At 43.5% G+C, this 23,945-nt stretch overlaps 5 protein-coding genes across 9 annotated transcripts in view; 4 read left to right on the top strand and 1 right to left on the bottom strand.

Moving 5' to 3' along the window:
- The first annotated feature begins 1,328 nt into the window (after window positions 1-1,328).
- LOC119222087 (solute carrier family 35 member E2A-like) lies at window positions 1,329-7,283 on the top strand. 2 transcript variants are annotated; one of them, XM_037478421.2, is made up of 9 exons: window positions 1,329-1,594; window positions 2,053-2,532; window positions 2,799-2,934; window positions 3,083-3,210; window positions 3,570-3,690; window positions 3,777-3,830; window positions 3,907-3,990; window positions 4,177-4,322; window positions 4,737-7,283. In XM_037478421.2, exons 2-9 carry the CDS (start codon window positions 2,288-2,290, stop codon window positions 4,996-4,998), a joined length of 1,176 nt encoding a protein of 391 aa, XP_037334318.2. In that variant the 5' UTR covers window positions 1,329-1,594; window positions 2,053-2,287; the 3' UTR covers window positions 4,999-7,283. The 2 variants fall into 2 exon arrangements, with proteins under 2 accessions (XP_037334318.2, XP_037334317.2); XM_037478420.2 differs by having other exon boundaries at window positions 1,331-1,594; window positions 3,918-3,990.
- A 374-nt stretch (window positions 7,284-7,657) lies between these two features.
- LOC119222088 (solute carrier family 25 member 45) lies at window positions 7,658-11,997 on the bottom strand. 2 transcript variants are annotated; one of them, XM_037478426.2, is made up of 7 exons: window positions 11,868-11,997; window positions 10,471-10,576; window positions 10,338-10,381; window positions 10,147-10,218; window positions 9,823-10,011; window positions 8,902-9,136; window positions 7,658-8,757 (listed from the first exon to the last, which is right to left on the bottom strand). In XM_037478426.2, the coding sequence occupies exons 2-7, from the start codon at window positions 10,496-10,498 to the stop codon at window positions 8,477-8,479; spliced, it is 849 nt and encodes a 282-aa protein (XP_037334323.2). In that variant the 5' UTR covers window positions 10,499-10,576; window positions 11,868-11,997; the 3' UTR covers window positions 7,658-8,476. The 2 variants fall into 2 exon arrangements, with proteins under 2 accessions (XP_037334323.2, XP_037334320.2); XM_037478423.2 differs by lacking the exon at window positions 11,868-11,997 and adding an exon at window positions 10,725-10,813.
- Window positions 11,998-12,035: 38 nt separating this feature from the next.
- mad2l2 (mitotic arrest deficient 2 like 2) lies at window positions 12,036-14,924 on the top strand. Its single transcript, XM_037478427.2, has 8 exons — window positions 12,036-12,404; window positions 12,533-12,651; window positions 12,758-12,829; window positions 12,913-13,013; window positions 13,098-13,192; window positions 13,657-13,730; window positions 13,834-13,926; window positions 14,161-14,924. Exons 1-8 carry the CDS (start codon window positions 12,365-12,367, stop codon window positions 14,197-14,199), a joined length of 633 nt encoding a protein of 210 aa, XP_037334324.2. The 5' UTR covers window positions 12,036-12,364; the 3' UTR covers window positions 14,200-14,924.
- Window positions 14,925-16,469: 1,545 nt separating this feature from the next.
- On the top strand, window positions 16,470-18,857 carry tmem82 (transmembrane protein 82). Its single transcript, XM_037481088.2, has 6 exons — window positions 16,470-16,784; window positions 16,878-16,950; window positions 17,098-17,290; window positions 17,461-17,875; window positions 18,037-18,224; window positions 18,653-18,857. The coding sequence occupies exons 1-6, from the start codon at window positions 16,691-16,693 to the stop codon at window positions 18,728-18,730; spliced, it is 1,041 nt and encodes a 346-aa protein (XP_037336985.2). The 5' UTR covers window positions 16,470-16,690; the 3' UTR covers window positions 18,731-18,857.
- A 564-nt stretch (window positions 18,858-19,421) lies between these two features.
- spen (spen family transcriptional repressor) overlaps window positions 19,422-23,945 on the top strand; it is a 28,875-nt gene continuing 24,351 nt past the window's right edge. For 2 of the 3 annotated variants that reach the window (XM_037481174.2, XM_062563483.1), the window contains exon 1: window positions 22,803-23,235. In XM_037481174.2, coding sequence (XP_037337071.2) covers window positions 23,153-23,235 — 83 coding nt within the window. In that variant the 5' untranslated portion in view covers window positions 22,803-23,152. Of the gene's footprint in view, window positions 19,514-22,802; window positions 23,236-23,945 lie in introns of those variants that run through there. The other variant, XM_062563490.1, reaches the window with a different exon arrangement.

Here is a 23,945-nt window from a genome sequence, read left to right as displayed (position 1 = left end):
TATTCATTCTGTGCAAATCTGTTGTGGCAGAGCTTGTCCAGTTGGGAAAAGGTAAAGCTTGGTCGATTTTAGAGTATAAACAGACCTGTGTTACAAACCAGGGGCAAGGAGGAAAAGACAATTCAATGCAATTTATTTTGTATAGCCCAAAATCGCAAATTACAAATTCGCCTCAGAGGGCTTTACAGTCTAGACATGCAACATCCTCTATCCCGAAACCTCACATCCCCAAAACGTAGGAGGGATCCCTCTCCCAGGATGGACACACTGCAATGGATGTCACGTGTACTGAATAAACAATGTAAAAGATGCACGATACATTCAGTTCGAATAACAAATGATTCAAATAATTGTGAGTAGTATAACATCCGACCAACCACTATCCGATAGAAGCACCGTCCACAGAAGCGAAAGGTGTAATGTTGGTTTATCATGACTTAATAGTAAATGTGATTAATATTTAAAATAATGAGATAGCAGCAGCAGAAGGATGCTATTGGTTGTTGAGGTTTTCCAGTGGGTTTAGAGCATGACCCGAAGAAGACTATTTCTTCTGTTGATTTTTTTTTTTTTTTTTTACAATCCCACAAGTGAACACTGTTCATCAGTGTTTCCGCCCCCCAGTGGTTGTAGTGCAGGCCTACAGATCCTCAGCATTGGATTAATTTATCGAGTTAAATGATCTACGAAATAACTTCTTAGTTGAGGAAGTAAACCCCAAAATTGAGCGGTTTTTAAATGATCATTTCCTCTCTGTGGTCACCGTACACGTACAAGTACACCACAAAGGAACAAGCCAACAGATGTGAATGGTGATAATCGCGTTATTGATGTTATAAGTTGGAGTATGCAATATATTCTTATTCAAAGGCATTTTACACAACTTTGTGTGTGGAGTCGTCCACTGAAATTCATTTATTTGGAATAATAACTTCCGTAATAGTAGTTTGGAACAAATTTCCCGTTGGTTTTTAATACTTTCTCTTTAACGCCATTATTAAATAACTTCGTTAAAAGAAGACACACCCCGGTTGGAAAGCATCAACGTATTCTGCATTATTGTATCGTGGCAGCTCACACAAGCCGCAATGAGCCTTACCGGAAACGCAGCCAGTGTGTCTTACAATGTAAAGTTATTTAATTCTTGAGAAAGACCCGGACTTTACAGAGCTAAAACTGCGTTCAATGAGTTTGGACCCCCACTAAACTTCACCATAGGTCACGTAACATGGACGAGTAACTTTGTAATGCCGACTAAATTTAACTCGCGAAGTCTGGTTTTATTTTGAAGGGGTTTGCTGGAGTTTTTCCGGCTTGTCTTGACGCGGCGCGTAAGTTGCTAGCAGCCACGTCTCCGGGTCAGCTACACAAATTCCCGACCTACATAACTTGAATAAATAGCGCCTGTTTGTTTAGCGTCACTGTTGTGGACAATGGCGCACAACACGGCCGGCTCTTTCGCCTCCGCTGACCTCGAGCCCACGCTGGCGCTAACCCGCGGCTAGCTAACATGCACGGGTTACTTCCTCTTTCCTTGCGCTCGTTGACCGGCTGCCTGCAATATATTTCACCCCAAGTGGAAGCAGTCCAACAGGTAAGAGAGGTGTTTTATTTTTAAGTTGGATATTCCATTCTGTCCGGTTACCTCTTGGTCTCGCCACTTCCCTCACGGAGTTTATCGTGTGTGTTGTTTCGTTAGCAGCCGAGTAGCTGTCGGCATGTGACACGGGGTTTCAAATAAAGTTTACAATGACGTGATCGCCGCACCAGTAGTCCAGAATAAATAGGCACGTTACCACACACTTTTCTACAATTTGGTTATCTAAGTTAATATGTTCCAGCTGTAGTGTTGTGCGTTTGATAATGCTGAATAGAACTCTGTCTCTGGGGCAGAAGTTGTTTTGAAGAAAGAATTTGTTTAAAAAGTGGTTGCAAGTGAAAGTGCATTCATTCCTAAAAGTAGCAGTACGGTACAAAGTGCACGGCATGCACAATGTATGATTAGAGGACGATTTTGTGTCCTGAGGGAATACTTTTTTTTGTTTTTTTAAGCTCATGTAGCGGAGGACCAGGTACACCAGGACTCAAAGCACCCCGGGCTTTTTGATGCGGGACTGACACTCCACCTGCTTTCCTCGAACAATCTGAAGATGGACTAACTAACGCATAAAAAAACTCATCGAACCCCCACCTGCCTCCCTCCCACTACCCACCTGCCGTGGCCCCTGGGGGCCCACGGGCTGTAAGGCGGGATGCCTTGCTGCAAGCAGACCGCTTTACACCCTCTATGGCGCCTACTGTCCCCGCTCCGCACCCACCAGGAGCGGGTGGTGGTGGCCCGCAGCCACAGCCTCCCGGGGGAGCAGATGCTGAAGCTCACCGTCACGGAGACGACGGTGATGGAGGCGGAGTCCGGCGTGTGGAACTGGCGCTCCCTGACCTACCTGGGCCTCTGGTACTTCTTCAGTTTCTGCACCCTGTTCCTCAACAAGTACATCCTGTCACTGCTGGAGGGGGAGCCCAGCTTGCTAGGTAAAGACGAGGGACACACATGACACCTGATGAAGCGGGACACTTTGTTGCAACGTGTTGTTTTGTTTTTTTTGTGACATTTTTATAGAACCACTTTGCAGAGTAACTCTGACCACGTTACTTTTCCTCTCATGGTAGTATAGAAGACAATAGTCAATTTGTCATTTGTGCACAATAACATAACATTTTATGACAATGTAACATAATATTAGATTTGTTCTCCATGATGTTGTTTCTGAATCCTGCATTTGTACGCTGCTGCCCAGGGGCTGTTCAGATGCTTTCCACTACGGCCATCGGCTTCCTGAAGATGTTTGTTCCCTGCTGCCTGTACCATCACAAGTCCAGAACCGAGTACCCCCCCAACTTCATCATGATCATGCTGTTCGTTGGGCTCATAAGGTGGCTCCCTTTTCTCTTCGTAGAAATGTACCACGTTATTTAGTAGTATGGAGTTGCAAATAGATTTATTAAGTGCTGATACTAATTTCATTTGTCTTCACAAAAAGTCCCTTTTTTATTAATGTCATCTTTTATCTCCATTTGTCAGGTTCACAACAGTGGTTCTGGGCTTGGTGAGCCTGAAAAATGTGGCGGTGTCTTTTGCAGAGACGGTGAAGAGCTCGGCCCCCATCTTCACTGTCATCATGTCCCGGCTGATCCTCGGGGAGAACACGGGTAAGGGGACACGCATGATTCAGGTCTGCGTAAGGGGGTGTAATGTCTTTCACTTGTTGGTTTGTTTTCTGAATCTGAATCTCCGAATGTATCACCGCGGCTTTGCTGCACATAAATCACTGCGGGCATCCAAAACGAGTAATACGAAATTGAGGGCCGTCGGTCAACAGGCTCTGAGCTTTTAAGTAGACGTGTCAAGGCGTTCCAAAGTCACTTCAATGTTCTATTGGCAGCAACCCAAGAAATACGGCCACGCCTTAGTATCATGCTGGGGATAAACTCAGGTCATGGTGGTTGTGTTAAGTCTAATGGAGTCATTGTGTCTGTGTGTTTTTCTTCTTGTTTTTGGCAATGTGCAGGGCTGTGGGTGAACCTGTCCCTGTTCCCTGTCATGGCGGGCCTGGCCCTGTGCACGGCTACAGAGATAAGCTTCAACATGCTGGGCTTCTCCGCCGCCCTTTCCACCAACATCATGGACTGGTACGGCAGCCTCCCCCCCCCCTCCCTCCTCCACGTATCCCACGGCCCCGCAATGCTTTGTTTAACCCTTTTGTGCCGGATTTCAGTTTGCAGAACGTGTTCTCCAAAAAACTGCTGTGTGGCGAGAAGTTCAAGTTCAGGTAAAAGACCGCAAACCCTCCCGGCTCATACCTGCACATTTTCTGAGTTTGGTGCAATCAAACTCTTGTTATAAAGGCGTTTTTCAGCCCTGCAGAACTGCAGTTCTACACCAGCGCCGCTGCAGTCATCATGCTTATACCTGCCTGGGCGTTCCTCTTGGTAGGCCGACTAATGACTCTCCCTGTGAACTAAGTGAATGTACAGTACGTTACATACGTGAAGGCTGTCGTCATTTGCTGAAGTAACAAACTGACAATGACGTTGCTAATTTCTGTCAGGCGTTCTTATTTACATACACACTTTGTGATGGGCTGTGTTTGACATGCTCCGTCCCTTTGTGTCCAGGACTTCCCAGTGATCGGGAAGAGCGGTCGAAGCTTCATCTTCGATCAGGACATCGTCCTGCTGCTGCTTTTTGACGGCTGCTTGTTCCACCTGCAGAGCGTCACTGCCTACGCCCTCATGGGGCGGATCTCCCCAGTGACCTTCAGGTCGGCCACGCTTAGCACACGGCTGTAAATCTTCACCCGCGACCACGACTTTTAGTCAAATCCAGTTACTGTAGTCCCAACCGGCTTGAACCAGCTGCGCGGGGTGGTGTTCTGCAAAATCTAGATAATTATACGCCCTGTCAGCCATAATGATCCCTTTTTATCTCTGTACAGAGTTCTCGGTTAGATTGATTAGCATGCTGTAAACGGTCTGCTTGTTGCATAACAACACAATAATGTAGCACTGTTTTGGAGTCATGTCTTATTCTTTGAGAACTTTAACAAAATGGTCGTGAGCCCGGCGTCCTCACCGTGATTCTCATATCAGACGATGACCTCATCCAGGCCATGAATTTTGATCCGTTGAAGTCAAGTGCTCTGCAACAGTAAAATGAACCCTCCTCTCTCCTTCAGTGTGGCCAGCACCGTCAAACACGCCTTGTCGGTTTGGATGAGCATCCTCGTGTTCAGTAACCAGATCCACTTCCTCAGCGCCGTTGGCACACTCCTCGTCTTCATCGGGGTCTTTTTGTACACCAAGGCCAGGCAGCACCACAGGGCCACCTTCCAGGCCGCGGCTGCCGAGAAGGACCACAAACTGCTTCTGAAGGATGGGAGTGCCCGAGCCCCTCCGTCGCACGGAGGATCCGGGACTCGCCACCAAAGTGCCGCCTGAAATGGGTGTGAACAAAACATTTTCCCCGTGGCGTTCCACCGGGGATTACTGCAAGTTTGTCCAACACATTCCAGTTAAAGAGGATCCGCTGGCGTTTTGTTTTCCCAGGATCCTTTAGGGGGCATTTTCGTGTCTTTGAGCTTAAGGTCGGGGACTGACTCTTTCCAGGATCCAATTTTATGTGCTCACACACCCTTGATCCTTTGCTTTGTCTGATAAGGGGAAGCTCAGGGTCTCCGTCAGCTTTTTAGAAGAAGAACTTTCTTTGGTATTCCAGAGTGTGCTGGTTCATCTTATCTGATGTTCAGCAGCTGCTAAATGCGTGCGTGAATATTTCTAAACCGTTGAAGCTGTAAGATCTTAAGTCTGTGTTTGTGTTGCCTACACTGTATCATAAAATGTCATTGTTCTTGCACGTGATTTGAGCAGCGAACAGGGCCCTGGAGGCTGAAGCTTTGACTTTGCCGTTTGACACATTTTTAAACAAAGTGTTGAACTTTGAAGGCCAAATCCTGCATTCCAGGAATGCTCATCCTCAAAGTCGGGATGTGTTTATGAACATAGGTTTTTCCTTCTGTAAGATACCTCTCGGCCCAGTGCATGCTGGGATAGCAGCCTTCAATAGGAAAGGGGCCATAGGGAAGGAATGGAGTTGCAGACAACACATCCAGAATCTTTCAGAAGAAGCGGTTTATTATAACTTTGGTTTTATTTTCGTGGTCGTCTACAGACGTACCGCCTGGTTCAATGACCTACTTCACTTCCTGTGGTTGTCTGTAGTCAATCTTCCCAAATGCGATCACTGTTGGTTCTTCCACCCAGGAGAGTAAAATTGGGTGGTGGAATTGCTTGTTTACAAGCTGTTTGATGTTTCGATGACTGCAGCGTTCTGACCACTAAGAACAGGACTAATGGCTTGAAAAACCCAAATAATTCCCTGGATGTAGTAATCAGTCAGTTTTCAAACAAAAGCTTCCTGCTAAATGGATCAAACCACTGTTGTATGATTCACTTGACCACTAATGAAAAAGGACCAATTGCCGTAATGTCGTCAGTCTGAACATCCCATCATGTGGAGTATTTTGGAGTTTATTTACTGGCAGCAGTCTTTGTTCAAGAAGTTTTTTTTTTTTTATGTGATCAGATGAGTTTAAACTAAAAACATTTCCATTCTACCGTTATTATTTGGGGAATTTGTTATTTTGAAAAGAGCTAATTAAACCCTGCGGTCCAATTTGATATTGATGGACTAGGGTAGCACCTTTTTTAATTCTTCGGAATGCTGCCTCAAATGTGAAATCAAAATATACATTTTTCATTTCAGAGGTTTTTGGGAATGTGCAAATTATGTAAAGAATATTGACACACTAACAGTCGTTAGTGCAGATGTGTGGAAACCCTTGTCTTTGAAGTTGGAGCGAGTTCCCGTTGCATTACTGACTTGGATACAAACTATAATTATATCCAAATCAAATGCATGGCTTCAACTCTGAAATTGTTTTCATTCACTGTTCTTAAAATGGCAATAAGCCCCCAAGTTTCTGCAAAAGGAAAAACAATGTGATCATATGTATGACAATCATGTTGGAGGACACAGAGAAGCCTTACAATTGTGTTTTTGGTCTCCAGGAAAATGTCATTCCCAAATATACTCTGTGTCTTCAGTATGCTAGCTAGTAGCAAACTCTCTGCTGTAGAGTAGGTCTCCCCAACCCAAGGACTACATGCTGGCAACAACTGCATGCAACACTACACAGGGCACACAAGGCAGACACTGGATGTGAGAACCCCAGAGACCAAGAAGACCAATGCTGGTAGCAGAATTTTGTATTAGTTTCTTATTATTATTGGATCTCAGCGCAGCATTTAAAACTATTACTACTATTGGATAGACTAGTCGACTGGGTGGGACTCTCTGGCACAGCACTTAACTGGTTTGAATCCTACTTAAACGACCGAGAATACTTTGTGCCTGTAGCTAATTACACATCAGAGCGGAAGGGAATGACGTGGTGTTACCCAAGGTTCAATACTGGGGCCCCTTTTGTTCAACATATACTTACATTATCTCTGATTATGGAAAACAACAAAATGTGTAATCATAGTTATGCAGATGACACAAATCTATATCGCCAGGGGACTACAGTCCAACACAAGGTCTGGGTAAATGCATTAAACAAATCAACAGCTGGATGTATCAAAACGTTCAACTAAACCAAGATAAAACAGAAGTAATTGTTTCTGGCAATAAAGATGAACAATGGAAAGTCAGCGCTGAGGTTCAATCACTGATGTTAAAAACCTCAAACCAAGATAGAAATCTAGGTGTAATTATGGCCTCAGACCCCAACCTGAACAGTCATATCAAGACAGTTACAAAATCATGCTTCTATCACCTGGAGAATATATCAAGGATTAGAGGACTCTTGTCTCAACCAGGTTTGGAAAAGCCTGTCCATGCATTTATCTTCAGTAGACTCGACTACTGTAATGGTGTGTTTACATGTCTCGAGTCCTCACTAGGACCAGGATGGAGGGAAGTGGATCCCATCCCTCCGGTTCTCAGGTCTTTACGCTGGCTTCCCGTCAAACAAAGAATTGACTTAAAAATCCTGCAGTTGTTTTATAAAGCCCTGAGTGGTGCCAAAGTACGTGTCTGCTCTGCTGTCACCTTATGAACTGCCACGACTCCTCAGGTCGTCTGGGACGGGTCTACTTTCTGTTCCCAGAGTCAAAACTAAACAGAGAAGCAGCGTTATGTTTTTTTGTTCCACGTATCTGGGACAAAGTCCCAGAAAGCTGCCGGTCTGCTGAGTGCCTCAGCTCCTTTAAATCGGGATTAAAGACTTTACTGTTTGCTGCTGCCTTTAATTCTTGAAGACATTTTTAAACTACATTGCAAATGTTATTCTATTTGTATTATTTTATAACATCTTTTAACATCAATCAATGTTCCTAACTGTTGGTAAATCTGTTGGTTTTTTATGGTTTTATGTGAAGCACTTTGAAATGCCTTAATAAAATGGCCGGGCCTTGCCTCAGAGCAACAAATCTCACTTGCTAGTATGAACAGACAGAAAGAGCAGTATATTGAAATTACACAAATGCGTCTAACAATGAGCTGAGTCTTAACATTTGAAGACTTGTATTTACACAGTTAATTTATGTGTGATCTTAAAGAAGTTTCTAGTGGCCCTTCATGTGAACGACTCTGTGGACTAGTCCCCACATTTATTTATCATGAAAAATAATTAGACTCCATCGTATGTACTTGAAAGGAATATAATTCATCGTAATCAGATAAAACATGGTGAAAAACATTTGTGAAGTTTATACTTTTGTTTAAGTCATGTACAGTTTAGAAGTTTCACTACAGGCTCTTCATCTTAACCGATGATGTTAAGTAACCCAGAGGATATCTGACCTGCAGTCGCATTGGGTTTGTACATTAAAGCCCCCGCCCCGTCGGGAGGGCACCTCATCTCGGGGGTGGACAGTACAGACCCATCAGACTCTCGTAGCTGAGGAACGTGACGGCGTTGACTGGGAAAGCCCTCAGGCTGTTCAGTAGAAGGCCTTTGAAGAAGACCCTCAATCCCTCCTCTCTGTAGCTCACTCCGATGCAGTGCAGGACCCCTCTGAACTCCCTGCCGCCGGCCCCTGACATCTGGACCCGGGCTTTAACCACATCCATGGGCGTGGCGAAGGACCAGCTCACCACGCCCGCCAAGCCACCTGCCATCAAGGTTGCAAACGTACCTATGTACGGAAAGGTTACAGAGAAACAGAAATAATAGGGAGTTTGGTTTCATATTTCCAAAATGTAATCGCTCATCTTTCCTGACATAAATCACCCACAGTGTTTCACACATGTCATGTTGCTTATTTCCCTCTGACACTGACCTGGCTCTTCCCCGCTCCTGGCCAGAGCCTTTCGAGTGACCTCGTAGGGCAAAAAGTAGAGCCCGTAGCAGGGTATGTCCCTCAGGGCGACGGCCAGCCCCCCCCTGAAAAGACCCTTGGGTCCCTCTTGCTTCAGGATGACAGCGACACAATGGACGGGTCCTCGGTATCTGTCAACAGTGGCTTGACTCTGCAGACGCACCTTCACCAGATCGATGGGAGCGTACACACACACCTGCAGGCGGTTCATCTTTAAGTGTCATTCCACCCAAATCTTACAACATTCATCATTCTTTTCCGATTCAACGTTGAAGGCTTTATCCGAGGTCCTATGACCTTGCAAAGCTTGAATGAGACACATTCTATTTCTATTGACACCAAATCTAATGAAAAGGCTAAACGCAACAAAGGCGATTGCCGCTTGTTGATTTTGAAGAGCTAACTGGTTCCACCAGTTCCACCGGAAGTAAGTCAATAGAGGCTATAATACAGCTTTAATGATATGATTTCCTTGCAGTGCCCTTAAACACTCGACTACAACCAAACAAACATAATTTTTCATGAGGATTCTCCTCCATGAAACACAGCGACATGCACAGCGAAGAGTTGTTCCCTTCCTATAATAACTAATCAATAAATATTCTTGTGTACATGGCTGATGGTTGCAAGTTAGATGAACCTTTGGCCTCTCCTCAGTTCCCTCACCAAGACTTTCATGTTGTGGGATGTGATGAACATTGCAACCTCCAGGGGCCAATAGTTCATTGCATTTGTCCTGACTCCATGCATCTCAATTCTCCTAAAGGTGGGGGACACAACGTCCTAGTGAAACCATAACTAAAGAGCTGAATGATCTGTCTCACACGCCGGTGATATCTGCAGAAGCGTTGTGGCCGTGAAGCTCGGCCGGGCAGTTCTCACCTGCATCAGGCCCGAGAAACAGCCGGCAGTGAAGACCTGTGCAGCGGAGGCTGGTTTTCCATGGCCGCGGCCCCCGTGCTGAGACTGAGTGAGGTGATCTAAGGCATTACTGTAAGAGCCAAAGACAACAGAGTTGGTGATGCCAGTGGTCAGCACGGGAAATGCCATACCTTTGAAGAATCCATGGAGCTGATATGATAACAAAGCATAATTACCAGATAAATACACATAAGTCAATACGTTCTGGAATTTTTTTGTTTTGCGCATATGACTATTTCTGCAGTGATGACTGGGGAAATGAGTTTGAGAGGACGTGCCACCTACCCCTTCTTTAGAGTACGTTTTAGACACACAGTGAAATATCCCTGTGTACACAGACTGGGCCTGCAGACGCACCTACAAATGAAACATATACAATGTCTGGGTCAGTATAGTTTTATACATCTGGTCCATTTAAAGATTTCAATGTGCGTGTGTACACACATATATATATATATATATAGAGATCATACAACCTTCACAGTGTCTAATGGATGGCCCACTGCCAATCCGAGTGCACCTATACAGATGACCAACAAGGATGTGTGATTTCTCCAAGTGAATACAAATACTGCATTTAGTCATAAAATAAAGCATTGTTTTTCTTACCGGAAAGGCTCCCAGCTATGAATTCCATAAAAGGCAAATGTCACAACCTGCAAACAACGTGGTTGTGGTGTTTCAGAGATAAAAGCGAGGAGGAATCCTGCAGCAGCTACAAAGGAAACAAAGGAGACTTTGAACTAACTGCTGCTCAACTGTAAGAATTATGTAACACTGAATGCTTATTTTCCCCCACACAAGTAGAACTATGATCCCCTTTATATAACATAGGAAGTTAACTATAAACTATTTAACTTCACTTTAAAGATTAAGTTTTCCTTGTTTTCCTTGCTCGATGTAATCCGTTTTGCCCTTAAAGTCACCGTACATAACAGATCTTTGACTTCAACCCACATAAATACACATTTCTTTACAAGAGCTTTTCCTGTTTGACAGGTTGGTCTGTCAAAATAAAAGCCACCAAACAATTGATCAGTTACTGTAAAATACAATTAGATACATGAACAAACCGGGTACTTGTGTGTTGTCAGTGACAGTGTGTTAGAGTGTGATTTAATATGTTATGCGTTTTTCTACTAACCCTATAAAAGGAATATGATCACTTTAATTAGATTTTTCTTTATTGAAAAAAGTTTTGCTACCAAATATAGGGAATTTGGATAAAGTCAAGTTAACATTTACTATTGCTAATAGAGCAGGTAAACAGAAATAAAAAATATATAAAAATGTAAAATATACAAGTTGTGTAGCCTATTTAAAAAAACGAATCAGGTCGAAAATGATTTCGTACCTCCACCTTCAGTTGTAGTTGTATACATCTATCTGTGTTATTATTATTATTATAAGTCAGTTTAAGTGAAACTATGACTTCATTCACCACAATTCAATAGTGCAATTAATATGTAACACGCTCGCAGTGGAATATTTTGTAGCAAACTCCTTAAAATGTGGGATTACGTAATAGCCTTCAATTAAGATTAAGCTTCTTACAGTATATTTCTTAAATATCTCGTCTTCTAGGTGTGTATAGTTTTATTTTGAAGGCGGAATCGCAAGATTTCCGCTAATTATGTATCAATAGTTTCAACCTTTCTGAAATCACAGAAGTTTGATAATTTTGTGCATGAAGAAGCGTTTTTTGTGATCTTGTGCTCATGTTGTTTTGACATGTGATAATATGGGTGATCTGACTTGAACAATGTAACTAAATATATTATAATGTAATGTAATAAATATAATTCTACCTGGTTATCACATATCCAATGTGTTGCAGATGCAAACAACACATTCAATTTATTCTTCAACTTGGAAATTGTGTTTTCATTCACCATTCTTAAACGGGAAATGACCTCTGAGGTAGCTGTATATGCAACACACTGACTTATCACCTGAAAATAGGTGGGACGAACATGTTGGACGGGTTAAGATTAAGTTAGTCATACCTCATGGCCGTTGTTTGTGATAGGAGCAGTATGTATCTGCATTACATGAGTGTAGCCTCGGAGGACATAGCGGCGGTTATCCCCAACAAATAAAGCCAGTATTGTTTGACAAACGACGTAATCACTAGTAGACGGTAGGCGACTTGTAAACAAATAGTGACGTCAACACAATGCGCCAACGAGCTTCGGATACGCTTAGGTGACGGCGGAAAAGCCGCGTTTTCGTTTTATGAATTTGACCATGTCCTCTGGTCGTTTAGAAGTATGCCTCTGGCGTTTTGATATTTCCCCGTAGATGTTTTTGCAAACGGACGTTTTAATCCTCCCCTTCCATTAGTTGTCATCGTCAATCCGAGCAGCGACAAAAGAAGGATAGCAACTCAAATCAGCCCGAAGATAATGAACGCCTGACAGACAACCGCGTTGCTAACGTTAGCTGGCTTCACAATTAACGTTAGCTGTTTGTTTCGCCTGACAGTTTACTGGATAGATAAAACATGACGACTTTAACAAGGCAGGATCTCAATTTTGGACAAGGTAAATCCACCACACGTCTTTTTATCCGAATATTGGGCGCAAGCACTTCTATTGTGGGCACATTGCTACTTTGTCTTAGTACACAAATGCTTGGAGACGCAATCATCAAGTTGACTCCTCTCTTCCAGTGGTTGCTGACATCCTGTGTGAGTTCCTGGAGGTCGCCATTCATCTCATCCTGTATGTCCGTGAAGTTTATCCCTCGGGAATATTTCAGAAGAGAAAGAAATACAATGTCCCCGTGCAGGTACAGAAGGATACGCGTGTTATTCTTCCACGCTCCCTCTGTTTGGTGAGCTTACCTGTTTGTATCTCAAAATGTGTTCTTTGGTGTTTGGTGTGTTTATTTCCAGATGTCATGTCATCCAGAGCTAAATCAATATATCCAAGATACACTGCATTGTGTAAAGCCCCTCATTGAGAAGGTGAGTCATGACCTGAGGTTTGTTAATGTCACCGTGTCTCCTCTCCCTGCATACACATCTTAAGTCTTTAATTTCCCTCCCAGAATGACGCAGAGAAGGTTGCTGTGGTCATCATGGACAAGGAGCATCATCCAGTAGAAAGATTTGTATTTGAGATTTCCCAACCTCCACTACTGTCCATCAGGTTTTTCTCCTTCGTCTCCTCCTCCTCATCCTCCTTATTTAAAAAGTTTGGAGTACCACTAATGACTTGGTTTTGTTTTTACAGCTCGGACACATTACTGTCCCACGTGGAGCAGCTGCTGAGGGCGTTCATCCTGAAGATCAGTGTGTGTGACGCTGTTTTAAATAATAACCCTCCAGGTAATGTCACTGACGATTACAAAGATAGATGCACATGACAGACACAAAAAAATCATCTAATCTGATTACCTGACATAGTTCAGCCCAATATCCAGTATTAACAGCTAAAGGATTTAGTCTCTTGACCAGTGGTTCCCAAAATCTTGTTTTAGTAATGTCCTTCTTTGTAAGACTAACCACTGCTCTGTGTACAGAAATGTATGGCACCAGATTGACAAAATACATGACAGACACAATGTTGTTCAAGGTCTTACATTACAAAATCCTATATACAACACAACTCTACAGTGCAGGTCCTACTGAAAATGCATCCATCCTATGGGATAAGCATGTAGGGACTAAGCAAGACCAGGGACTATTACAAGAAAATCAAGTGTGTAATGAGAACCACATTTAATGTTAAAGACATTATAGTAAGATAGGAACAAACCCCAGACCTCTATGTGACCTGTTGTTTGTCACAGGGTGTTCGTTTACAGTACTGGTACATACTAGAGATGCTGCTACGCGCAACATGGAGAAGGTTCAAGTGATCAAGGTGAGATTCTTCTTGGCGTTATTGCAATCCGCTCCAGTAATATGTCAACGCCGTGTAGTGAAATGCATCTGTGGTGTCCAATTTGTGCATTTTCCCTCTTTAGGATTTCCCATGGATAGTTGCTGATGAGCAGGAGGTGCACATGCAGGAGCCTAGACTCATCCCACTGAAGACCATGACATCTGACATAGTTAAAGTGAGCAGAAATGTCATTGATCTGTTTATCTTCCCAAAAAGGCCAAAAAACATGCTGATGTTTTTTTTTTTTTAATTTTCCACAAAACCTAAGCATGTGATTTGAGTTTTAATCTGCTACCCTTCACCTAAAACCAAATCATGCAGTCAATGTAACCAATTTTCATTTGGTCATGTTGATATTCCCCCCACTTGCGCCTACTGATTTTTGATGATCATTGTCTGTCTTTAACAGATGCAGCTCTACGTGGAAGAGAGAGCCCAGAAAACGTAGGCCTTTGAAAAGTATCATCAGCAAAGTATATCAGAGCTACCTAAAACCGTGAAAAGAAACAAACAAACAATGGTATCATGAAGACTGAGAGAGTGGGTGAGATGTGCACGCTGAGCTGCAGCTAGCGCTTAGGGTTGGACGGATGAAACACACATTAGGAATCAAATGTGGCTCATGTAGTTTTTACCCAGCCGGTGATTTGATTGAATGCCATAAAAATATGCACGTTGTAATTGCCATGTATCGTGTTGGATTACTTTATCGTCCATGCAGAACTTTATTAGAACAGTATGAGAAGAACTTACCAATACAATATATTTACAGATCACAGGTGTCATTAACCGTTAAATGAGGCTTCACTATAAAACAGATTCATTGTTTCTCTTCTTGGGGAAGTTGCTTTGTAGAGGTGGTCTTTTCTTCTCCACATCGAAGTCACACATGATGATTTTTTCCCCCATTGTAACGTCAGTGAGTGATGGCAGGTGTCCTTCATGGTGTCTACGATGTTATTGGTCAGGGATGCGTGAGGAGAGTTTTAGGGTGGGCTCGTATGAAGTAAAGAGGGATGTTGGTGAGTTTATCCTAAATTAAAATGTTTTATGTTGTGACAAAGGAACCTTTAAACTGCTTATAACTATGTGAAAAGTAAAAATGTGATTAAAAGTTTTTCCAAGTACAACCACTGTAAATCTCTGTTAGTGTGTAATAAAGCAAAAACTTGACTCATGGTGATTTTCCAAATAGTCTAGTAGATTAAGTCTTTGCCAAGTCTTGGCTGAACACCTGAACAGCCATCGGGTTTCCAGACATCACATCAGCCTGTACATGTAAGTACATGACAAGCAATGCAGCAGAGAGTTCACTCAACTGAGTCCATTCGTTATCAACATTCTCGTCAACTGGTTTCACCACATACTCCCTTCATTCTGACTGTAAATGTTTTACAGTTTGCCAGCTATAAATGAAGGTTTGATATTTTGTAAATCTACAAACCGTACACTTTTAATATATCATAATGTCCTTATTGTGTATGTTAAAGTGTGACATAAAACATGTTAACAAAGTAGTGTTTAATCAGTCCAGAGATAAAACAGAACTAAAATATTCACAATCAAAAGCAGAATTCCCGTTACATCCCTTCATTCACTTACACGTAATTAGTTCAAAATTAGCCTCAAACACCACTCTGCTGCGTGGTTATGAGACGGTGTTCACTGAGGTCACCCAGTCCAATAAATTCATAAAGGCCTTGGTTGAACCTTTTCCACTTCCTCATCCAACACTGGGTCCATAATAGATACAGTGTCTTTGGCTCAATAACGAAAGAGAAATGTGTTGGAACTTTTAACACTCTGAACACTGTGGCGTTAACATGCATTCACAAAGCATTCAAACACGGGATGGAGAAGTCAATGAATCTACTCTTACATTTCATTAGATTTCAATACTCGTGTGGCCTCTGTGATACATCCGATATTACCGATTCTGGCAGGAATGTTTTATTCATGTTCACTGTCCATATCCAAATAAACCAATAAAATAGACAAAAAACAGCAGTTCCAGAGCTCAGCTTTACGGGCATCGGTGGAGTCTAAAGCAACCAGAAGAAGTTTTTGAATGGTTTTTGCTGTCCATTGGTCTCTGGTGATGGAACTCAGTTCAATAAATAATAAACCTTGCATGCTGCTGCCCCCCAATGGACAGGCATCAATCTTACGACTGAACATGTGTTCTGAACACCTGCTTCCTAATAGCTGCAAATATCAGCCTATGTTTCCTTATGGTTTTTTGTAAAACTGCATTTTAAGCACATCAAACCAGTGTATAAAATCATATATATATAATTCTTTGAACATATTGTACCTAAAGATATAAAGCATTCTTTATGTCTATCGTGAATTTACCATCGTAAACCATTTCCATTTTTCACTCCAAACACATTTACACTTATTTTTGAAAATCTTAAAACTTAATATACTTGGCATTTTTTTCACATTTTATTGCTATTTGTTCATGTCGTAACTCTACTGTCAATCTGTCCTGGAAGAGTGGTCCTTCAAAGGCCACGGCTGTGTCTCTCTTTCTTGGTTTTGTGAGTGCACGTATTAAACTGGTCGTTATCCCATTCAAATATATAAGATTGACCGATAACACAGCCTTTGATGTGATGAGATGTGCAATCCTACAACCAACACCTGCCATCCTCTGTGTGCTGCAATGACCTCCACTATCAGGCTGTGACTCAGAGGGCCCGAGGGCCTCTGTTCCACCGGCACTCCTGGCGACCTTTGGTCCAAGGCACCGCACAGGCTTCTGTGAGCAAAGCTCAACGCTGAGGCAACAGAAATAAACAGACGAGCCGAGCTGATACTTCACATTTTCTGAACCCACAAACCATGCTTCTCCGTAGAGCGTGATTGCGAAAATCACCTTTACACCCATGTGCTTTTCTAAAACGTGCGACATTTGAAAAGTCGACGTCGGCACGATGTTATCCTTTTTTACTTCTCTTATTCCGACTTCCTACTTCCTACCAGGGTGGTTGACTCCCGATACAAACCCAGGGCATAGTTTACTTCAAGGTGAGCTCCTAATTGTCTCTGATGTCTTCATTGCTGCAGTCTGTTTCTAAACTGTTTTGGTTAATTGAACATTCAGTGTTGTTTGAACTGCAGGACTGGTCGGTGCTTGCGGTGTCTCGGTGCTATGCTCCCTGTTAAGACTGCACTTATTTCTAAAGGAGGAGAGGTTAGGATGATATCCTATAATAGATCAGCGCATGAATGGATTACATGAACTGTTTCTCCATCCCCTTAACAAAAACTCTTTCATTGCTAGAAGGCACCCATTTAATTTTAGTGTTTCTTTCCTGATTTGTTTACCCACAATCCACAGTTGGAGTGATAAAAGTGACACATCGAGCCAGAGGACAGCCAGTCACCAAAGAAGAACTACCACTGGACTTGTTGGGAAGCTCCAGTTTCTCTTCGTGGCCGGGACGCTGGCTGTGGTGGGCTCCCGCGTAGCCTCCTTGGTGGTCCTGGAGTTTTGTCTTCGCGCCATCTCTGGATTGGTTACAGCAGGACCTGTAAGAAGCCATTGATGTGCTGAAAATGTCCCTTACTCTACCCTACCCTAATTGCTTCATTTAGCAGAGTTAACTTCTGGGATGACTCACCACATGCATTACAAAAACCGCCCATAATGTGGTTAGATGCATCTATCAGTTTAGTTAATATTGCTCTTTTATTTCCCCAGGAGTCAAAGAAATTCGTGCAGCAGCTGCTGATTCAAAGCCAGTTCTCCCTCGGCTGCGCCTTAACCTGCAGTTTGCACTTCCTCCACGAGGGGGCGCCCCAGCGCTGGCTAAGTTTACTCCTGGCCGCAGCGCTGAGCTGGTTCCTAGCGAGGCAGGCCACGCTCCTGCTGCACCACGTCCTGTCTCTGTATAAACTCCACAGCTCGCAGCGCTACTGCGGAATTTGCATCGGCCTGCTCGCATCGGGCCGCCGCCTGCAGCCCTGCCTCTGCAGGACTATGATCATTACGTTCTCTGTGGCTGTGGTGGGCGCCGTGTCAATCATCAATCAACACTTCATCTCTGCAACTGAGGCCCTCAGGTTTTGGACGCCGTTGACTATCTGCTACACACTGCTGGTTGTGTACATGCAGGGTGAGAAACGAGAGATTACGGTGCAACACTCACGAGGCACTGATCACCTGGGCCCCAGAAAAATAAGGAATAATTCATCATTTGGACGCATATCTCTATTTTTATACATCTATATAAATTGTATAAACATGCAATGATAACGATGTGTTTTGGCTCATCAGATGAGCAGCACCGTACGCCCGGGGGCCAGGCAGTCCTGAACGCCGTGGTGGTGCGTCTCGGCGGTTTGATGGTCCTGATGCTGACTGTTGGACGTTGGGCCGACGTGCTCCACATTCTAATGTGTTTCCTGGGTGAGGCCAGCTGTCTAATCCCCACTAAGGATCTGCTAGATGCCGCATTATCACAGGTCAGTGATTCTCCCTGGAAGCAGCGCGGGGGCGGGGGGGGGGCAAAAGCACTTTCTGTCCACCGGGACCCCAAAACTGGGGCACAATATCAATGTGTTCGTTAGACTGGGTCCCAAGATGAGAACTTCTCAAACTTGTGTCCCAGGTGGAGAAGGTATAAGATCCCCAGGACGGATTCAGGTCACAGTGTTGACTCAGAATACTGAACCTACTTTTACTCTCACTGAGCAAACCTTGTTAAAAAAGCTCTTTACCTGTAAATTTGCTTTAAAACATGAGTTGAAATAGGTTGAGGAAATAGTTTTTGTTTTTTATAGGATTAACCTTAAAAACATATGATTGGAGCCCCCGCACAAATGTTCAATAGTGTTAATATGATGTATTATATAATATGATGTGATTAATGTGTGTTCATATGTACACACAGGACGAAGAGGATTACACACACTACGCGAAAAGAGATCAACGAAGACCACAGACACAAGAGCAGCAGCATCACAGATAGACCCTGTGGGATTTCACAGTCCTCTGGCACTCCACTTCAATGACACTATAAGTGCTCTTATTTCCACGTCAAAAATGAATGGCTTTGTACTTAAAATGTAATGTTTTCATTAAAAAAAAAAATCCCAGGAGGACCCTGCCATTAAATATCTTTGAAAATGTTATCTAAAAATGTAATTAAAAACACACAATCATATGGAATAATTGTATGATCCAGAGAATCATTGACACTCACTCGGAGACAAACCTTAGGCCTTGGATGTTATATTAGGGGTCTTTGTTGAATCGATGCTGGACTGTGTGGGAGACGATGGCTTTGTTCATCGTTGTTCCACAGAGCTTGTAACCCTTTCCACTACCAATTGATAGATGCCGGTCAAAATAAGACACGTTTTGCATTTTTCCTCAACAAGGAGGTTCAAGAATGTGTTTCATGTCCTTTCCAGCAACTGAAGTAGCGTTTATATATATATATATATATATATATATCACGTTTAGAGCCACGCAGTCGACACAAATGCATGTAAAATACATATTATACATAGTGAAGGCTGCATTGAACTAGTTATGCATTTCAAAGCCAGTTAAAATGCATAACGAGACCAACACACACGGTTCACGTCTATTTTATTTGCAGTAAAACAAATACGTGTTAGTTAAATTATAACGTGATCTCAAATCATCTTTCAAAGGAACGACACAGCTCAGTTCCCCCCGTTATTCAGGCGGCGGGAGGGCGAACAAACGCAGACATTAACTCCCCTCCCAACACCTGGGGCCATGGGTGAGTTGGTTTTAATTACACGTTAATCGAGTTAGCTCAACCTAAGGGCCGCTAAGTCGTTATTCCGCCTTCCACTCGTGTCTCCCGTGGCTGTCGACGTGGAAAGGGAAAGAAGGCAAAATGGCTGACGACGTCGCAAGTACTGTAGAGTCACACAAAATGGCGTTGTGCAAAGAAAGGGACACTGCGGGGTTGTTGTCGGTAATTCACCGCCTCTGAATACCCGCGGACCGGACGAGCCGACGGCAAAACACGCAACATGGACGCGCGTGGTTTTCATACACTCGCGCCATCGGCTTTATAACACCTCTTGAAAGAGGTGTTTGTAACTCTTGTTCTCGTCTTCTCTACATAATCTCGACACACTTTACAAGCAACACACATCTCATAAAGTCCGCATTTTGACGCCGGTATTTGCCCAATAGATGTGTCTTTATTGAGAGCTGCGGACCGAAAGAAACATATTCCAGGACACGGCTTTAGTTTCATCAGTCCCGTCATTCCTTGTAAAAAAAAGAAGGGAAAAAAAGGCGTGTGAAATTACAGTGGGTACATTAGGCTGACGGTCCAGTTCCCGAGATAATCCACGTCTGAGAATCACTGAAGCGGAAATTTAGTTTTGGTGTCTAGTCGATCCACCAAAATATGAAATTGTACTCCCATGGGTTTATTGGATGTTTAACTGAATAGAGTTCCACACCAGGACGCGCTGAGTAGACACGGGGAGGACGTCCTCCACGCGCACCCCGACGCGGTGCCCACTGAAGTGACTGGGTGGGTGTCGTCGGCTCCTCGGTACATTTCCAGACTCGTCCGTTCTCATCTGATAGGCACGCTGCGCGCATGCGCAGAATGGTTCCGCGAGTCCCTTGTTACCGCATTTTGACGCAAGCGCACTTCCGCCTTTCATGTGCGCGCTTAATATAGTAACAGAAGCAGAATAATGCCGTAGTGTAGTAACAGAGCGGTTCTGTTTTTTCTATGTTATGTTCGGCTAGTAAGGGCAGGAATGTACCAAGGAGTGACTGAACAGAAACTCACCATTCCATTCATGTGAGACACAAGGATTAAAGGTTAACATTTGTTCAAGTAAGATACACAAACATCATAAAAACACAGTGGCAGCTGGTGGATTTTTTGGTAGGGCCAGCCAATCCTTTTCAGTAAACATCCCAGTATGATTCAATGCCAAAAAAGGGTATCAAACACGCAGTATTACTTTATTCCAACAGTTTAACATAATAATAATTGTATTCAAACAATTCAGTATATCATTGAATATATAAACAATATGCAGAATATTATATAATATATCATATTAAATATATATCAAAATATATTTATATAAAATCTTTTATAACATGTATATGTATATATTGAGCACCTATGAATCTATTGTGTTGGAAAAACACCCGATCAGTGTGATGAGGAAAGACCTACTGAAAAGCCCCACAAAACGTCACACGATGAATTATTTTGGATAAAATGTCTCTGTTTTCATCCACGTCCTGGTTGTGTGTCCTTTCCGCAGTCCTGTGTGCGTCGCAGGTAGCGATATAAACCTTAACACGACAACGTCATACACGGCTTTAGCGTGTAGCTAACTAGCTAGCTAAACATCCAGGTGTAGAAGTCTCTACAGAAGCGTTGAATGTGCGGCTTCCCTTTCACGCCGGTCCGTTGCCTGGTTGTGAGGTCGGGCTGCTCTGGGTCCAGCTGTTTTACCTCTAGTTTCTCCTGCAAAATTCTTCACCCGTACCGAGTTTGGGTCGGGTCTTCTTGGAAGGACACTGCTCGTCCTTGCTCTTGTTATGTAGTTAACCGGCGTGTCAGAGACTCGCCCTGACGAGAGCTCAGCGTAGGGCGGCGAGGGGGTTATGCCCAAAACTCATTGCCCTCTATAAGACCAGCCGCCACTGTAAAAACTCCTGCTTTTATTTTCCCTCATTAATGTTTATCACCACTGGTCTTTTGTACCTTTGCACATGGACCTCATTTCTCATGTTACTAATTAGCTTGAAACATGGCTTTTTGAGACAAGGGAATCAGACAAATGATAAAGCTCATGATAAATAAACGTGCATGTGAAACATTGTTTTCTCGTGCCTTTTACAATGCTCTAATGCCAAATTCTGTGTTAAGCTGTGGCAGGTTTTGGGTTTTTATATTGTTTTTTGTGTTATTCGGTCAGCCAGTAACCCATTCTAAATAACGATTGTTTCATCTGTGCTAGCAGATCTAACAATGCACCGCTCAAGACTATCAAGGGGTTTCTTCTTTCAAAATAGCTCAAGTGAACTCAGAAGTGCTTTGTTTTTTCTATGTGTATAGAAATGTCAATCACACAGCTTTTAAACCATATTTTTTTGCGGAATAACCTTTTCAATTGGATACCTAATGATTTTTTTCTCATTGGACCAGTGGAAAGGAACTTTCTCTTGCTGCAGTCCCATGTTTCAGCTTTGGTGATCCACAAATTGCAATTTTTTCTATTCCTTTATTTTATTTTATATTTATTTGTTATTTGTACTTCCTGCTAATGCTTGAGCCAAAAACGGTCTTGTGAGGCTGTTTTATAACATCAGAGCAATAACTAAGGGATTGCACTTTAAACAGATCTTGACTTACACTATGTCACAACCTGTTATTTCTAAAGCTCATCGCACCCTCAAATATTCTAATCATTAACATTTAGGATGCCCTACAATTGGCCCTTGGTTTCCTGCAGACTGTACTTTCCAGTTTGTACTCTATGTCAAAACGTTCAACACTTTCAAAATGAAAGGAAGAACTCTGCAGACCCTTGTGTACGATTCAATCCCTTCATGTAATTTAGTTTTACTAATGAAAAAAATCACAGGAGGTTGGAGCCCATCCCAGAACCAAGTACATCCAGTAATTATTATTAATCAGTGATAGATGGTGGAAATACCTCAACAAGCTTTTAGCCTTATCAGAGCAAGCCTGAATGAAGCCTTTGCTGCGTTCAATTTGGCCTTTGACTCACCTGATAAATCAGCAGTGATGATATTATTGTGCATTGATAAAATGGTACAATTCACAAAAGCTCGTTAAAATATCCAACTCTGGTTCATTTAGTGTGTCAATGAATGCAAAGTGACTAACATTGCCATTTGGAACTAGCGCTGATGGGAGCCTCCTGCAGAGTCAAAGCTTCTCAGATGTCAGAGCACCTTCATTCAAACAGGGGTTTTCTCACGCATGCGCAGGGGCGGACGGCTATCTCATCAGGGAGAAAAAAAGAAGTTCACACACAAAGCCACGCCTGCGCGGTGTGCCGCTCATTGCAAGCGAAGTTGCTGCATCTTTTTAGGAAGCTACATGCTTTCTTTCGACACCCAAAAGGTCGCATGGTGTCAGGGACGCGCCTAGTCACGGGAACAGTCCGGAGCGCGTTCACGTATTGAATGATCGCGCTGTAACAGTGAAGAGTATCTATACAGCGTGTGAGGATCCAGCCTAATGCTTCACATTGGGTCACAACGACCAGTCAATGATTTGACTGTTTTTTTGTTTTAGCTCCGTTGTTTTATTTTTGCAAAGCTTTTCTATTTTGCACGGGGATAAAAACTGACACGGCCAACTCATCTGCATGAGAGGGGAGCAGGAGCACACAGTATGGTCCGGGAAACCAGACATTTATGGGTGGGAAATTTACCCGAAAATGTGCGAGAAGAGAAAATCATTGAGCACTTCAAGCGGTGAGTGGAAACCCCAGCGAAGGATGGGAATGTGTCTGTGTGAGCGTGTGCGTGTCTGCATTTTGTAATTTAACGGCGGGTGCACGACCAGCATCTCCCTCTCTGTTGTGTCACGTTTGAGTGAAGTCGGGATGAAGCAGGAGGTTCCCACTGTAGCAAAGTCCCATCTGGCGACTGGGCTGTCAGCTCTCCACGAGCAACAACACTGTGCTGCGTTTCAGCTGACGCTCCAACCAGTGCGTTACACCGGCTGTTTCTTTTGCCCTATTAGAAGGGCTAGTGACGTGTGGGCTAGGGTTAACCTTTACCCGTCCCTTTCCACGCCGTACTCTCCACGAAACCCACCTGGGTGAACCGTGAAATACAAACACGTTGGTTTTAATGTGGTTGGCTTTTCTTTGCGGCACGCCGTCAGTAAACAAACTCCTCGCCTGCCAGGTGAGCTGCTGGCGTCGTAACGAGCCGCGCACGTCTGCCTCTGGCAGGCGGTACGAAGTGTATCGCCGCGCGCGCGCGCGCGCGTGTGTGTGTGTGTATTTGTGTGTTTTTTCCTGGTGCTTGAAGCGGAGCCACGGACCCGGTGCTTCCACTCCGCGCGAGCTCCTCCGCTCAGCGCTTCCGACCAGACGTGTGCAACGAAGTGTCGTCAATGAGCACGCACTGCGTCCCCGCTTATCGACGTGCGAGGCAACTGCATTTATCTGCTGTAG

This window comes from Pungitius pungitius, chromosome 1, assembly GCF_949316345.1.
Source record: "Pungitius pungitius chromosome 1, fPunPun2.1, whole genome shotgun sequence".
NCBI classification, from domain to species: Eukaryota; Metazoa; Chordata; class Actinopteri; order Perciformes; family Gasterosteidae; genus Pungitius; species Pungitius pungitius.
This window is presented reverse-complemented; position numbering and strand designations above follow the sequence as displayed.

Excerpts from the sequence above, each read along its gene's own strand:
- LOC119222087 (XM_037478420.2), top strand. The coding sequence starts at position 2,253 with ATGCCTTGCTGCAAGCAGACCGCTTTACACCCTCTATGGCGCCTACTG. Across the intron at positions 2,533-2,798 it reads GGGGGAGCCCAGCTTGCTAG|GGGCTGTTCAGATGCTTTCC; the intron begins GTAAAGACGAGG and ends GCTGCTGCCCAG. Across the intron at positions 3,831-3,917 it reads GGCGAGAAGTTCAAGTTCAG|CCCTGCAGAACTGCAGTTCT; the intron begins GTAAAAGACCGC and ends GGCGTTTTTCAG.
- LOC119222088 (XM_037478426.2), bottom strand. The coding sequence starts at position 10,498 with ATGGAATTCATAGCTGGGAGCCTTTCCG. Across the intron at positions 10,219-10,337 it reads ATCCATTAGACACTGTGAAG|GTGCGTCTGCAGGCCCAGTC; the intron begins GTTGTATGATCT and ends TTTCATTTGTAG. Across the intron at positions 10,012-10,146 it reads AAACGTACTCTAAAGAAGGG|CTCCATGGATTCTTCAAAGG; the intron begins GTAGGTGGCACG and ends TTATCATATCAG.
- mad2l2 (XM_037478427.2), top strand. The coding sequence starts at position 12,365 with ATGACGACTTTAACAAGGCAGGATCTCAATTTTGGACAAG. Across the intron at positions 12,405-12,532 it reads GGATCTCAATTTTGGACAAG|TGGTTGCTGACATCCTGTGT; the intron begins GTAAATCCACCA and ends CCTCTCTTCCAG. Across the intron at positions 12,652-12,757 it reads AATACAATGTCCCCGTGCAG|ATGTCATGTCATCCAGAGCT; the intron begins GTACAGAAGGAT and ends GTTTATTTCCAG.
- tmem82 (XM_037481088.2), top strand. The coding sequence starts at position 16,691 with ATGTTATCCTTTTTTACTTCTCTTATTCCGACTTCCTACTTCCTACCA. Across the intron at positions 16,951-17,097 it reads TTATTTCTAAAGGAGGAGAG|TTGGAGTGATAAAAGTGACA; the intron begins GTTAGGATGATA and ends CACAATCCACAG. Across the intron at positions 18,225-18,652 it reads TAGATGCCGCATTATCACAG|GACGAAGAGGATTACACACA; the intron begins GTCAGTGATTCT and ends ATGTACACACAG.